The sequence below is a fragment of the Pimephales promelas genome, chromosome 4 (assembly GCF_988280905.1).
Source record: "Pimephales promelas chromosome 4, fPimPro1.hap1.1, whole genome shotgun sequence".
Lineage (NCBI taxonomy): Eukaryota > Metazoa > Chordata > Actinopteri > Cypriniformes > Leuciscidae > Pimephales > Pimephales promelas.
The window spans coordinates 36,983,440-37,000,469 of NC_142772.1; the positions used below are offsets into that span (position 1 = coordinate 36,983,440).

The 17,030-nt window shown below is 39.2% G+C and overlaps 1 protein-coding gene across 1 annotated transcript; it reads right to left on the reverse strand.

Annotated features, from left to right (window-relative positions):
* Window positions 1–5,812: 5,812 nt before the first annotated feature.
* On the reverse strand, window positions 5,813–17,016 carry atp6v0a2b (ATPase H+ transporting V0 subunit a2b). Its single transcript, XM_039659608.2, has 20 exons — window positions 16,319–17,016; window positions 15,718–15,796; window positions 15,370–15,467; window positions 14,810–14,947; window positions 13,298–13,395; window positions 12,847–12,973; window positions 12,655–12,737; window positions 12,239–12,332; window positions 11,411–11,623; window positions 11,183–11,333; window positions 10,926–11,065; window positions 10,591–10,748; window positions 10,117–10,207; window positions 9,637–9,755; window positions 9,337–9,547; window positions 9,126–9,245; window positions 8,932–9,051; window positions 8,733–8,850; window positions 7,053–7,224; window positions 5,813–6,934 (listed from the first exon to the last, which is right to left on the reverse strand). Exons 1-20 carry the CDS (start codon window positions 16,433–16,435, stop codon window positions 6,832–6,834), a joined length of 2,550 nt encoding a protein of 849 aa, XP_039515542.2. The 5' UTR covers window positions 16,436–17,016; the 3' UTR covers window positions 5,813–6,831.
* Between the last annotated feature and the right edge of the window lie 14 nt (window positions 17,017–17,030).

The window sequence follows — 17,030 nt, forward strand, 5'->3', positions numbered from 1 at the left end:
TCTTCTCAAAACTCTGGATTATGATAGAGGGCTGTGAGACTTTGACCTGAGTGCAAAAATGGAGGCTCTAGACCCTTCCAGAGCTGAGATATCAAAATTCAAAAATTCGCTCCGTAAAAAAAACGACAGTGTTACCCCTTTCGTTTTTTTCCGTTTTCGGGCGAAAAATTTAAGTTTCTCCAATCTTCTCAAAACTCTGGATTCTGATAGAGGGCCACGAGACTTTGACCTGAGTGCAAAAATGGAGGCTCTAGACCCTTCCAGAGCTGAGATATCGAAATTCAAAATTTCAACCCGAAAAAAAAAACGACAGTGTTACCCCTTTCGTTTTTTTTCATTTTCGGGCGAAAAATTAAGTTTATCCAATCTTCTCAAAACTCTGGATTATGATAGAGGGCTGTGAGACTTTGACCTGAGTGCAAAAATGGAGGCTCTAGACCCTTCCAGAGCTGAGATATCGAAATTCAAAATTTCAACCCGAAAAAAAAACGACAGTGTTACCCCTTTCGTTTTTTTTCATTTTCGGCCGAAAAATTAAGTTTCTCCAATCTTCTCAAAACTCTGGATTCTGATAGAGGGCCACGAGACTTTGACCTGAGTGCAAAAATGGAGGCTCTAGACCCTTCCAGAGCTGAGATATCAAAATTTAAAAATTCGCTCCGTAAAAAAAACGACAGTGGTACCCCTTTTGTTTTTTTTTTTTCGGGTGAAAAATTAAGTTTCTCCAATCTTCTCAAAACTCTGGATTCTGATAGAGGGCCATGAGACTTAAACCTGAGTGCAAAGATGGAGGCTCTAGACCCTTCCAGAGCTGAGATATCGAAACTCAAAATTTCGACCCGAAAAAAAAAACGACAGTGGTACCCCTTTAGTTTTTTTTTTTTGGGGCGAAAAATTAAGTTTCTCCAATCTTCTCAAAACTCTGGATTCTGATAGAGGGCCATGAGACTTAAACCTGTGTGCAAAAATGGAGGCTCTAGACCCTTCCAGAGCTGAGATATCGAAACTCAAAATTTCGACCCGAAAAAAAAACGACAGTGGTACCCCTTTTGTTTTTTTGTTTTTCAGGCGAAAAATTAAGTTTCTCCAATCTTCTCAAAACTCTGGATTCTGATAGAGGGCCATGAGACTTAAACCTGAGTGCAAAAATGGAGGCTCTAGACCCTTCCAGAGCTGAGATATCGAAACTCAAAATTTCGACCCGAAAAAAAAACGACAGTGGTACCCCTTTTGTTTTTTTGTTTTTTGGGCGAAAAATTAAGTTTCTCCAATCTTATCAAAACTCTGGATTCTGATAGAGGGCCATGAGACTTAAACCTGAGTGCAAAAATGGAGGCTCTAGACCCTTCCAGAGCTGAGATATCGAAACTCAAATATTCGACCCAAAAAAAAAAAACGACAGTGGTACCCCTTTCGTTTTTTTTTTGGGGCGAAAAATTAAGTTTCTCCAATCTTCTCAAAACTCTGGATTCTGATAGAGGGCCATGAGACTTAAACCTGAGTGCAAAAATGGAGGCTCTAGACCCTTCCAGAGCTGAGATATCGAAACTCAAAAATTCAACCCCCCAAAAAAAACGACAGTGTGTTTTTCAGAGGGCCATGAGACTTAAACCTGAGTGCAAAAATGGAGGCTCTAGACCTTTCCAGAGCTGAGATATCGAAACTCAAAAATTCGACCCAAAAAAAAACGACAGTGGTAGCCCTTTCGTTTTTTTTTTCGAGGCGAAAAATTAAGTTTCTCCAATCTTCTCAAAACTCTGGATTATGATAGAGGGCCATGAGACTTAAACCTGAGTGCAAAAATGGAGGCTCTAGACCCTTCCAGAGCTGAGATGTCAAAACTCAAAAATTCGACCCAAAAAAAAAAACGACAGTGGTACCCCTTTCGGTTTTTTTTTCGGGCGAAAAATTAAGTTTCTCCAATCTTCTCAAAACTCTGGATTCTGATAGAGGGCCATGCGACTTAAACCTGAGTGCAAAAATTGAGGCTCTAGACCTTTCCAGAGCTGAGATATCGAAACTCAAAAATTCGACCCAAAAAAACCCGACAGTGGTACCCCTTTCGTTTTTTTTTCGAGGCGAAAAATTAAGTTTCTCCAATCTTCTCAAAACTCTGGATAATGATAGAGGGCCATGAGACTTAAACCTGAGTGCAAAAATGGAGGCTCTAGACCCTTCCAGAGCTGAGATGTCGAAACTCAAAAATTCGACCCAAAAAAAAACGACAGTGGTACCCCTTTCGTTTTTTTTTTTCGGGCGAAAAATTAAGTTTCTCCAATCTTCTCAAAACTCTGGATTCTGATAGAGGGCCATGAGACTTAAACCTGAGTGCAAAAATGGAGGCTCTAGACCCTTCCAGAGCTTAGATATCGAAACTCAAAAATTCGACCCAAAAAAAAAAAACGACAGTGGTACCCCTTTCGGTTTTTTTTCGGGCGAAAACTTAAGTTTCTCCAATCTTCTCAAAACTCTGGATTCTAAAAGAGGGCCATGAGACTTAAACCTGAGTGCAAAAATAGAGGCTCTAGACCCTTCCAGAGCTGAGATATCGAAACTCAAAATTTCGACCCGAAAAAAAAAAACGACAGTGGTACCCCTTTCGTTTTTTTTTTCGGGCGAAAAATTAAGTTTCTCCAATCTTCTCGAAACTCTGGATTCTGATAGAGGGCCATGAGACTTAAACCTGAGTGCAAAAATGGAGGCTCTAGACCCTTCCAGAGCTGAGATATCGGAACTCAAAAATTCGACCCAAAAAAAAAAACGACAGTGGTACCCCTTTTGTTTTGTTTTTCGGGCGAAAAATTAAGTTTCTCCAATCTTCTCAAAACTCTGGATTCTGATAGAGGGCCATGAGACTTAAACCTGAGTGCAAAAATGGAGGCTCTAGACCCTTCCAGAGCTGAGATATCGAAACTCAAAATTTCGACCCGAAAAAAAAACGACAGTGGTACCCCTTTTGTATTTTTGTTTTTTGGGCGAAAAATTAAGTTTCTCCAATCTTCTCAAAACTCTGGATTCTGATAGAGGGCCATGAGACTTAAACCTGAGTGCAAAAATGGAGGCTCTAGAACTTTCCAGAGCTGAGATATCGAAACTCAAAAATTCGACCCCAAAAAAAAACGACAGTGGTACCCCTTTCGTTTTTTTTTTCGGGCGAAAAATTAAGTTTCTCCAATCTTCTCAAAACTCTGGATTCTGATAGAGGGCCATGAGACTTAAACCTGAGTGCAAAAATGGAGGCTCTAGACCTTTCCAGAGCTGAGATAACGAAACTCAAAAATTCGACCCAAAAAAAAAAAAACGACAGTGGTACCCCTTTCGGGTTTTTTTTCGGGCGAAAAAATAAGTTTCTCCAATCTTCTCAAAACTCTGGATTCTGATAGAGGGCCATGAGATTTAAACCTGAGTGCAAAAATGGAGGCTCTAGATCTTTCCAGAGCTGAGATATCGAAACTCAAAAATTCGACCCAAAAAAAAAACGACAGTGGTACCCCTTTCGTTTTTTTTTTTCGGGCGAAAAATTAAGTTTATCCAATCTTCTCAAAACTCTGGATTCTGATAGAGGGCCATGAGACTTAAACCTGAGTGCAAAAATGGAGGCTCTAGACCCTTCCAGAGCTGAGATATCGAAACTCAAAAATTCAACCCCCAAAAAAAAAACGACAGTGGTACCCCTTTCGTGTTTTTTTTTTCGGGCGAAAAATTAAGTTTCTCCAATCTTCTCAAAACTCTGGATTCTGATAGAGGGCCATGAGATTTAAACCTGAGTGCAAAAATGGAGGCTCTAGACCTTTCCAGAGCTGAGATATCGAAACTCAAAAATTCGACCCAAAGAAAAAACGACAGTGGTACCCCTTTCGGTTTTTTTTCGAGGCGAAAAATTAAGTTTCTCCAATCTTTTCAAAACTCTGGATTCTGATAGAGGGCCATGAGACTTAAACCTGAGTGCAAAAATGGAGGCTCTAGACCCTTCCAGAGCTGAGATATCGAAACTCAAAATTTCGACCCAAAAAAACCCGACAGTGGTACCCCTTTCGTTTTTGCTTTTTGGGCGAAAAATTAAGTTTCTCCAATCTTATCAAAGCTCTGTAATTCTGATAGAGGGCCATGAGACTTAAACATGAGTGCAAAAATGGAGGCTCTAGACCCTTCCAGAGCTAAGATGTCGAAATTCAAAATTAAAAAAAAACGACAGTGGTACCCCTTTCTTTTTTTTTTTCAGGCGAAAAATGAAGTTTCTCCAATCTTCTCAAAACTCTGGATTCTGGTAGAGGGCCATGAGATTTAAACCTGAGTGCAAAAATGGAGGCTCTAGACCCTTCCAGAGCTGAGATATCGAAACTCAAATTTTCGACCCAAAAAAAAACGACAGTGTTACCCCTTTTGTTTTTTTGGGCGAAAAATTAAGTTTCTCCAATCTTCTCAAAACTCTGGATTCTGATAGAGGGCCATGAGACTTAAACCTGAGTGCAAAAATGGAGGCTCTAGACCCTTCCAGAGCTGAGATATTGAGATATTTATAATGGCATAAATGCTACGTGGGATCTCAATATCTCAGCTCTGGAAGGGTCTAGAGCCTCCATTTTTGCACTCAGGTCTAAGTCTCATGGCCCTCTATCAGAATCCAGAGTTTTGAGAAGATTGGAGAAACTCAAAATTTCGACCCCCCCCAAAAAACGACAGTGTTACCCCTGTCGTTTTTTTTTTTTGTGCGAAAAAATAAGTTTCTCCAATCTTCTTGAAACTCTGGATTCTGATAGAGGACCATGGGACTTAGACCTGAGTACAAAAATGGAGGCTCTAGATATATCAACCCGGTCACACTAAATGCGTCTCGCACGCAGTGCATTCATAGTGCAATGAATACGGGAAAATTAGTTTTTAAATGCATAGAAAACGCACCGTGTGTAATATACGTTTGGTTAGATTATGGCAAGCCAAGAGGTTCAGAATTACACCATAAATTAATCGCGTTTATTGCCATAGTCATTAACATATAGTAAGGATAAGCATGACGTGTACGTTGCCTAATTGCAAGCTTGTTTCAGAAATGGTGACAATTTTTTTTCCATCATTATTGAACATCATTATTGGAGTATTAGGTTGAATGAGTTAAATTAAATGTTTTATTAATCATTAGAAAATAGACATTAAGAAAATAAATTATGCAAGTACTTTTACTTTTAATACTTAAAGTACATTTAAAATCAGGTACTTTTTACTTAAGTATGGTTGTCATTGTGTTACTTCTACTTTTACTAAAGTAAATATTTTTCTGGTTATTTGTACTTTTACTTAAGTACTGAGATTCAGTACTTCCTCCACCACTGGTATTATGCAGAATGAATGAATGAAGGAGATATGATGACTTTAGACTTAATTTAATCCCGGTTCAGTCTGTGTTTTGGGAACTAATGAGCCACAAGAGACATTTTTTACCACCAGCTAGGATGTTCTAGAGATTTTCTGACCTCTGAACACCAAGTAAAATCAACTTAAATATTTTCGCATGGTTCACCGGTTCAAGATGTGGTAATAAAAAGAGTGTACTTTCAGCTTTGGATGAATCATCAACTGGAGAACTATCAAAAGATTAAACTGGACATTGGAGGACTAGTCCTACTATTAACATGTGCTGAATGGCAAAGTGCTAAATTACAAGTAATCATTTATGAATTCAGTAATTAGGAATAAATAAAGAAATGTTAAATTTAAGTCTTACAAACAACAGAAACTCTTCAGATGGCACTGTGAAAAGCTTTTGCTCAAAAATGGCACAAAGACCAAAAGACATTGGATCAATCAAACAATCTTCACAGGTTTCTTTTTTTATTGTGTAATGTTAAATATTGAGCTCCTGTGCAAAACCTGGAATGTAAGTTACCTAAGCACAGAATATTCAAATGAAAGATAGAAATCAAAATCAGTATGATTAGTACATTAAAAAAAAAATGGAATGAATTCAGTAGCTCACCAAAGTGTCACATTAAACTGAGTAAAAAAAAAAAAAAAAAAAAAAAGAACACTACTCTGATGAGTCAGAACAGAATAATTGAACAGGTCTATGATGGTTAAAATACTAAAACATCTCCATTTACGATAAAATTAAATGACTGACAGGATCACAACTCTCAGACTTTAAGCTTTGCCCAGAACAGCAACACAGATGATACAATGAATTTCATTAAATTAATAAATTCTAAATGACTTGAACTGAAAAATTTAATCCACCACCCATTTGAATAGATTCAACATGTTTGGCACTTAGGAACCTCTTGTGGGCCAAGTAGGGCTTCTGCAGGACATTTTTCAACCACCAAGAAGATCATCTGTAGAAGCATTTGAATAGAACACAGCCTTATGACGCTCTCTGATCTTTACAGCACTAGATCAACACTCTGAATGACCTTCGTGAGCCAGAATCATGTTTCAACACTGGATGCTAAAAACAGCAGGATGAAAATGAAATCCTAATGTCACTCAAGGAATGTGCTCAGCTATGGAGTGAAATGAGCATCTCTGCACAGCAACATGGTAGATATTCCAACGATATTCCAAAATTGCACTTTTGTGAAGAGCTGAGTCAGCTGAAAATACATTCAAGAGATCTAAAGCACTCAAGAGTCCTATTTACAGTCCCGAGTCTTTGCTTTACCTCAGAGTTGATGGTTGCAGCAGAGCATCTGATGTGGCTCAGTGTGTCGATGCTGATATGGAACATATATAATACGGAAAGAGTATTTGGTTGGGCCAGTTTGGCATGAAGTGCAACATCACTGTATATAAATCTGTTGCAAATTGAGTTCACAGATCCGCCCAGCGTCCCGCAATTCATAACAGCCCTTCGTTTTCAAAGCTGCTGTGCATGAGAGAGAAGGCAAACGGTACAAACTTGACACCAGCGCCGCTGTAGAACTTATTTTGAAACTCCACCCTGAGGAGAAAGAGTTCATTTCCATTTTAATCATTTGTGTTCAGCAACTAACTGATGTCTAAATCTCGCCTGAGCGTGATGGACAAACAATATTTGGTGATAGTGGTGTTGTACTGACCAGTGGAGTCTGAGAGCATGAAGAAAAGCTGAAAGTCCCTCCATCACCAGCAGGATGGACACAGTGAGCACAGCAAACAGACCAAAAGCAGGCACCAGGAGCACAACACCCCAACTGGTGTCCACACGTAGGCCATCCCGCATCACCATCGCCCACAATACCTCAGAGAGCTCTGGATCACAACAAAACAAGTTTAGCATTCTTTTATTTTAAATGGACCATATTCTAGCCATTTTTATGGCCGATTGGCACTTGACTGGCTGTCACAAATGGTAAGTAATTTGGATTTTTGAGTCTAGACCAGAGATTCGCTACCCATTTAATTTAAATATAGGCATGAAAACGGGTTAGGGGTAAAACAGGTGAGTATACACTCACCGGCCACTTTATTAGGTACACCTGTCCAACTGCTCGTTAACACTTAATTTCTAAGCAGCCAATCACATGGCGGCAACTCAGTGCATTTAGGCATGTAGACATGGTCAAGACAATCTCCTGCAGTTCAAACCGAGCATCAGTATGGGGAAGAAAGGTGATTTGAGTGACTTTGAACGTGGCATGATTGTTGGTGCCAGAAGGGCTGGTCTGAGTATTTCAGAAACTGCTAATCTACTGGGATTTTCACGCACAACCATCTCTAGGGTTTACAGAGAATGGTCCGAAAAAGAAAAAACATCCAGTGAGCGGCAGTTCTGTGGGCGGAAATGCCTTGTTGATGCCAGAGGTCAGAGGAGAATGGCCAGACTGGTTCGAGCTGATAGAAGGGCAACAGTGACTCAAATAACCACCCGTTACAACCAAGGTGGGCAGAAGAGCATCTCTGAACGCACAGTACGTCGAACTTTGAGGCAGATGGGCTACAGCAGCAGAAGACCACACCGGGTGCCACTCCTTTCAGCTAAGAAGAGGAAACTGAGGCTACAATTTGCACAAGCTCATCGAAATTGGACAATAGAAGATTGGAAAAACGTTGCCTGGTCTGATGAGTCTCGATTTCTGCTGCGACATTCGGATGGTAGGGTCAGAATTTGGCGTCTACAACATGAAAGCATGGATCCATCCTGCCTTGTATCAACGGTTCAGGCTGGTGGTGGTGGTGTCATGGTGTGGGGAATATTTTCTTGGCACTCTTTGGGCCCCTTGGTACCAATTGAGCATCGTTGCAACGCCACAGCCTACCTGAGTATTGTTGCGGACCATGTCCATCCCTTTATGACCACAATGTACCCAACTTCTGATGGCTACTTTCAGCAGGATAATGCACCATGTCATAAAGCTGGAATCATCTCAGACTGGTTTCTTGAACATGACAATGAGTTCGCTGTACTCAAATGGCCTCCACAGTCACCAGATCTCAATCCAATAGAGCATCTTTGGGATGTGGTGGAACGGGAGATTCGCATCATGGATGTGCAGCCGACAAATCTGCGGCAACTGTGTGATGCCATCATGTCAATATGGACCAAACTCCCTGAGGAATGCTTCCAGCACCTTGTTGAATCTATGCCACGAAGAATTGAGGCAGTTCTGAAGGCAAAAGGGGGTCCAACCCGTTACTAGCATGGGGTACCTAATAAAGTGGCCGGTGAGTGTACAAAATATCATTGCAGTTTCCTTTTTGTATTATTTTTTTTTTTTTTGGCACAAAATGTAACGATCATTCATGGATGTGTTACTCACGGGCATGTGCCAGGCTGAGAGCCCACAGGCGGAGGTATGATGCAGTGTTAGAGATGCAGCCCAGACAGTACTCTATAGTGTGGATGGACTGATTGAGGAACAGATCTGCAAAATCAAGCTGTAGAAGAAAGGAAACATTCTTAGGCTCATAGGGAAAGTTGTTTATTCACACCAAACTGGTTGGTTCCGAATGTCTCACCTCCTCTGATTGGCTGTCAGAGCTGGAGGAGTGGCTGTCCAGACTGCTGCCTTCCTCCATATCATGAACTTGCATGAGAGAGAGCTCCTCCTCACTGTTCCGTCGCACACGCTGATACCCCTACAGAGAGAGAGAACATGAGCCAACAGGCTTCAGCTAACTGGAGAACACACACAAAAAGAGGATCCCCTCACCCTGTACATGTTCAGCCGGTCTCTGCCCTTGTGTTGCCAGTAGAGGTAGAGAGGTTTTCCCAATATTAACACAGGCACAGAGAACACGGCCACAATGACCAGGAACACTTGAAGCCCGGCCTATGTGTAAGAGGGAAAGTAAATAAAAATAAACCAATCTTTTTAGCATGTAAAATTAGAATGACTGCACATCTGGTTCTTTGAGTCTAACCTGTCCAGGGAAAAGAGGTCGGTTAGTGTCTCCCTGCATCAGGAACATGTTGATGAAGTGGATGAGGATGCTGGGAGCTGTCTGAGAGTCTCGGACTGTGAAAAACAGCCACTTATAGATGATCATGAAGACCAGATAGCCGAAGAGACACAGCAGGAAGAGAAGCTCGGGAATGAATATCAGGTACAGATTATATGTCCGTCTGAAGTGCCTGAACAGAAGAACAAATGAAGCATTAGAAGGATCAAAGTCACAACATTTAACACGGATCTATTGAAAATAGCTTTTCAAATATCCCACAGGTGATTGAAAACGCCAAGGACGACTCCAAAAGTCATGTGGATTATTCCTACAATCACAGACATCTTCATCTTATAGGAGTTCAGGAAGGTGAGACGGTTTGATGCCAGGTTCCAGATCTACAGAGAGAGCAAATCAACTATTATAAAATACATTTTATCAAGACTCATAGCTTTTCATTCACCTAAGAAGTACAGTGAAATGCATACATTCCTAATCGTGCATTGTGGCAATATCCTACGTTAAGTTGCAGAACTCCTGCATTTCAGTTCTTATTATTGTGTTGTTTATATATACTGTGTCGTTCACTGGTAAGTACATTGTACATTGATATTCCACCCCAGTGGATACACAATATACAACATATAATCTATGCTATATACAAAACAGACTTTCTCTGTTACACTTGTTTTTATAGGTGATGGTAAACTGATTCATTTGTTTTGATTATATCGTAATAAAATGAAGTCAGAGACCTACCGGGTCTATTCCCACAGGATATGGCCCTTTAAAGACTCCTGTGATGTTTGGATTCAGTGCAAGCAAGCGGTTTGAGCTGACAGTGCTCCAACTTAGGAAGAGGAGAAAAAGAGAGCATATTAAAGTCACAAGAAATCTGATGTTCCCTACAAATAAAACTGCATTGCATCATCTCCACCAGCACAAGGCTTCAAATTTTGCTGTCAGCGTTGTGGATGTCTTGTAAAAAATTCAAGAGGATTTCAAATTTACCATTTATTGACTTCATTAGATATATGATTGCATGGATTACACTGCCATTCATAAATGTGGGGACAGTAACATTTTGGAATGTTTTTGAAAGAGGTCTCCTTTGCTCACCAAGGCTGCCATTATTTGATAAACATACAGTAAAACTATATTGTGAAATATTATTACATTTGAAAATGTAATTTATTCCTGTGATGCAGTACACTGTATTCTGTGAACACTCACTCCCAGTCTCCATTCTTGAACATGGCACTGACATTCCATCCCGAGCCGAATAGGTTGAGTGATTTGGAGAAGCAGTCGTTGTATATTAATCCGGTGTAGACTGAAAATAAGCCCATCAACAGGATGATGTAACGGCCCTCGAAAAAAATGTTCAAGATCTAAACAAATGAATACAATGTTAATCAAACTGCAGTTAACAGAAACATGAACAGTAAACTATTACTAATAATGTCTTCGAATTTAAAAAAACACATTTAAATGAGAGAATGAGAGAAGAAAGTTAATGCTTGGTTGTAGGCAAATACAGCCATGTCAAAAAAGCAAGCTGAATGCACCTCATTCCTGGTTCTCTTCAGTTTGCGGTCATTCTCATAGAGAACCATCCACAGAGCAAACAGTGCCATGATGATGCCGTGCCCGAGGTCTCCAAACATCACGGCAAACAGGAAGGGAAAGGTAATGATTGTATATGGAGCTGTGAGGTGTGATAAAAAAAAGCTTTCATATCACACACAGCATTGAGGACATGCATATATGATTGAGGATGTAAAAAAATGTCCCCTTGTTGTCTTTTGAACAGCTGCCCTCTCACCTGGGTTGACCTCTCTGTAGCTGCCCACGCCGTAAGCGTCCACTATATTCTGAAAGCCTGAGGTAAACTTGTTGGTGCGTATGAGGGTCGGTGGAGTGTCACTGCTGGGGATACGATTGACAAATGATGGAACTGTAGCTCCACTCTTCCTCTGATGAAACAAAACAACAAAAATGTCACAGGATATGTGCAGATGTATTTGAATTGAAATAATGTCACGTTGCTTACCGATCCATCATCTAGCGCTCTCCGAAGAGCAGGCAGATCGTTTACAGGACACCACCCCTCAGCTATGTGGCATTTGTTTGTGACATCAAAACTGCAGAGGTTGAGGATGTGGTATATGGCCTTCATTTTCTTAACCTGGATTACCCAAATGTACACAGACTCTGAGGCCTTGATCAACACCTGCCTCAGGTAATCCTCAGTGCGGTAAAGAACCTATGAAGAAACCACCAAAAGCATTTCAACAACGCAATAGAAGAGTGTTAATGTGCTAAAAATAAGTTGAAAACCAGCAACTTTGTCATAATCATAAGAGAAAAGATCTATACAGGTAGAAAACTGCTGTTCTAGAAGTATTAATTAGGTCTATAGGATGTGTGTATTTTCCAGAAGGTCAATAACACATGACACGAGCAGCCACACATGGCATTCATTGCCCTGGTTTCTGAACAGTGTGCTGAGATGAACATAAAACATTTAAAGCACAGAAATAGACGTTTCATTTTTGTAGGTCCTGTTTATGACACTTGAACAGGAACCTGAAAGGAACAGTGTGTGTTGAGAGTATCAAATACACATGATTCGCTAGTGGAGACTTATCCAGAGCCTAGAGCTCATGAATATCATGTGCTTAGCTGGGCCACTAACACAATCTTCTTTCTCTCTCTTACAGAGCGGTCACAAGCAAACTCAAATGCCTTTGAAACTAACCTGAATTTAAATGTGTATTAAAAAAAACATTAATGAATTAGTCTGATTTGCCTAACCAAAAGTCTCTTTTATTGCTTAAACAACTTAAACAAATGAGAAAACAAGTTCATCCTGACTCACCGTGTGCAAGTCCTGAATACGTGTGCGAAGCCCCTCCACCACATCTGTTCTCTCCTCGTTACTGTTGGGGTACGGGTACAAGTGACAGTGGTAGCTATGGAAACCAAAAAAAAAAACAATCTTTTTAAAGCTACAGCACTTCTACTTTCTAAAAATTAGAAATACTCAGAAAGAATTCAAATAAAATGAAGAAATGAAAGTCATGAACCTTCCCCTAAATGTAACAGGGAACAAGATTTAGAAATCTTTATAAACAGCAGCATCTCCTCCCCGTCTGTCTCAGTGGCGTTAGTGCGTTATAGTTAAATGCAGCAGATATATGGTAGCTCAACAAGTAAAGTTCTTTAAACCAGACTGATTAACAGAATCACTAAGTAAAAGTAGAATACAATAATTTAATTTAAAAACTAAGTTACCAGTCACATATCTTCTTAACTTTCTGTCCAATCTGATCTCCCCAGTAGGAGATGAGGAAGACCACATTCCTGGTTGGCTCTCCCTGAAAAAAACAGACAGAATAGACCATCACAAAAAACCTGATGGCTAGAAACTGAAGCAAGTATGCATTTGTGTTAGCAAAAAGATAAACAAATGCCAATTGGTCTCACCGAATCAGGGTCACCCAGAAGCTCGTCTACCTCAGAGTAGCTGAGGATGGTGTAGCCCTTACACACTCTCCAGAGCATACGCTCAAATGCCTCGATTTTTACGCTCTGGATGAGCCCAGAAATGAACCTGAGCAGCAGGGACAGAGGATTACAAGCTCAACTTTACAACAGTGGCATGAATTGAAAACTTTATTTCTTTCTTTATTTTTGGGTCAAATATCCCTTTAATGCCTGAGTATACACTGTCTCCTGCATTTCACTGCATGTTCACATACAGTTGAGCGAGCAAGCCCTTTAAACTATACAACAATGACTCAAAACAATTGAGCTGCACACAGAAGGAGTGCAACAGTGGTTCTGAAAATGAAATCACATTAACTGCTGGTGAGCCAGAGCAGAACGCAGACAAGTGAAGTATCCTTTCAACTTTATGTTTTATAACACTGCTCACCCAAGCTTGGCTCCAAGCCTCTGCATGCTGGTGTAGTCCATCACAGGTTCTTTCTCTAGAAACGGAAACTCTTCATACTGGGCCTGTGTCGACTCCCTCTAATCATACACAAGCAGAAACACAGAAACAAGATATTAGATTCACAAACACATATGTGGTATATTGAGTCATGTCCTATATATATATTTATATATGTCAATATTTTTTTGTAAACGATATAGAATGAGGCAATACCGTTTATATCAATATATATACAGTACAGTAGTGTGATATTATGAGCGCATCGGAAAAATAGTGGAGGAGACAGAGTGAGCTGCTGCGAGGAAAGTGCATTATACAATTTGCCCTAAACATGAGATTTGCTTTATATTAAGGGCTTTAAAATAACTCTTAAGATATAATTGATAATTATAGTTTGAAGCGGTTTGCCCCATCAGCAAGTAAATGACAGATACTTTTGAGATGTGGTGTTGTCCTTAGTGCATATCTTTTCAGATATATTCTTAATCTGTAAATGTTAGAAAGTAATGCAAATATTTCCATTTTGCTATTGGGATTGGACAAGCCTTCCCCAAGTGAGTCTCCGCTAAACTTCACACACTTAAAACTTCATACAATGAACGAGTGCAGTCACGCGCATGTGCGCCAAACAGACGGAGCGGAACAGGAAAGGATGCAATAATTCTGACTAAAATATATTTTTAATAGACTGCTATTGCTATAAATTATAAAAAGTAATTGTATTTTTATGATAGCAAAAACTATAAAGTGACTATCGTAATGGAGTAATCAAATTTATTTTCATTTTAGTTTAGTGAAATTATCTTCAGCTTTAAAAAACATAATTTTTGTTTTTAGATTGTAATGTTACATTGCAATGTGATTTTTTTACTTTATATTGTATGCAAACTTTTTTTTGCATACAATATAAAGCATTGCAATAGCATACATGGTTACATTCACTTTATTTGCATTCATAGCCTTTAATATGAACTTTTGTTCATGACAAACTTTTTTTTGCATACAATATAAAGCATTGCAATAGCATACATGGTTACATTCACTTTATTTGCATTCATAGCCTTTAATATGAACAATTGTTCATGACAACATTGGGGAGAATGTGAAATAACTTTTACTCCTTGTGTGTGTGTGTCTTTTTTTTTCCCTTTGCCATATTGGCCAGCCCTAGACGCATTATAGCCTCCAAGATCAAGAATTAAAAGTTCTGTCAGTCAGTGAAAATCAGGTGACTCCAAATTCCTTTCAATTACACCAAAGAGGTCAAACATGGTCATGTATCAAAAACATCCACAGACAGAGAAACAAAAAACAGACAAGACTGAACTAAGATTTTTTTAAGCCTTTGATTCATATGGAGCTGTTTGTTTAACAATAACACTAAGATAATGAATGACAAAAGCATGGTAAATCCTTCCACCAGTCAAACTTCTTTTTTCTTTAAGCTCAAACAAAAGCTACAAACTTGTGACAGGGAATCACATGTCCTACCTCTACACTGTGGTGCACAAAGTTGCGTGTGATGCGCAGCATATGTGTGTACTCAGTCAGTTCTAGAAGGTTCTTCTGAAGTTTCTCCTTGTTCCTGGTGACCTCACTCAACTCTAGTTCCAGTCTCTGAAGTTGCTCCTAAAACAAAGCACAAAGGCCTCAGTCATAACTAAATATCAGCATTCATATCAATACACAGGCATTGAGGAAAGAGTTTCTAGTAGGGAACTGCAAAAAGACTTCAATTGATTGATTGACATTAATGTCAAATACAGGCAATAAATTAATTAAATAAGAACAAGACGATGGATAGGCATTTAGATCTAAGAAAAGGCCAATGCCAAATATTCTATCAGTGTAAAGAAAAGGGATTTTAAGAAGTAAAAGTAAATAGCTCAGCTATGAAAAGACAGAATAAGAATTATTTAAATTATATTTATAGCAGGACTCTAGTTTAACTAAGCAACTGCCAGTGAGAATTGAGACCGGAATAAATAAATTTGAAAGGTCAACTAATAACACAAGAGCTAAACAAATGAACTGTGTTGAACAGATCTCACCATTATGACAATCACATGTTTGGGTAATGGTGCAGCTGGGTTCACCTCCCCTTCTGGCAGTGGGATGTCTTCTTTTTTAATTTCCCTCAGAAGATATCCTGTTACACAAGTCCCACTTTGAGTTCATTATCATGTTTCTGAGCTTTGATCAAATGCCATCACAACATATAAAAATGATACACCTTACTGAATAAACTCAATGTGAATAACCTTAGGTTCAATGATCATGTGTTCAGAAAGTATTGAGACCCTTTAACAGATCTATCATTTTACTGAAATACTGTAACATGATTTTGTAATTATGCCCTTGGCCTTATTAGAGTAAGAATTGAAAAGCAAAGCTTTCACCTAGAATCCTCTCCATCTCTTCACATTTCTTGATTTCATTGACAAACTTGCGCTGAAAAGAGTTCACACTTGGGTTGAGCTGAAACAAATATAAACATCACATTAGAAAATCATGTACATTCAAATTATAAGTTAAAATATGGAAATGAACCTTTCATGACATTTCTATTCTAACTATCTGAAATTACACAGAGTTAAACACTGTATAAATATTATTTGTTAATAACTAAATAAGAGATCATAAAATTGTGCAAAAGTTATTAGTATAAATTGCATAACTGTATATATATTTTATAACTTTATAACTAAAGTTATTAAACATTTTATCTTTTAGATCTGGTGCTTGATTTTAGTGTTCTGTTTTTTGTGATTGACTCTGTGCCTTATTCTTTAAAAAGGTTGTTTGAAATAAACACGATTTTTAAAAACTTGATCACTTGTTTCTGCTTTTAAAATTTAAATAGCATTAAATATCATAATTCATATCACGTCACACAAAAAGCCATCGAGTTGTGAGCCAGTCAGCTAAACAAGAGACAAGTCAATATTTCAAATAGGAAATATACACATAATCAACACATTATTGAGATTATACACTTACGTCTCTGAACTCCAGCAGGCCCAGTTCGCCGAGTTCACTGATGCAGTCATAAGCGGATCCGGACTGCAGAAAGAGCTGGGCCAGACACATCTCCTCACTCCGAAACAACGAACCCATGTTGACAAAACACGTCCTATCCTCACCAGGGGAGGCTTATTCAACAGACAGTGAAATTAAAGGTGAATATGAAACCCTACAGGTCCGGGTTATGTACTGACTGGACTCTTGGGCTGGGCTGATGAATAAATGTCTGTCAGCGTTGTGGCTCTAACTTTATCAGTGACACGTCTCCCGTCTCCAGTCCCAACAGCCACATCTGAACACTGAAAAACCGCTGTCAGTCCTTATATGAATCAGATTCAAGGCTTCAATACTGTTGGATCGTCCATCCCAGGTTGAAGTTCGACTGAAATCCCACAGCACCTATTATTTTAATAAACGTGTCTTTCCGTTGTAATTTGCGCTGTCTTGGTTCCAGATAGCACCGAGCTAGAAGCTAAGTTACTGTCGAAGGTGTTTGGCCTCTCATTCAATAATCTGTTCTCGGTGAGTTATTCCCCCTGTTGTCTTTTACAGACTATCATGTAATGTTTAACAACAGCTGATAGTCATTCGTGCTTGTTGTTTCCGCCAGCCTCTTCCGAACACGAACCTCTAATGCAGCCAAACTTCTTGGTCCGTCATAGTAGACTCGGCACTTTACTTTCCACAG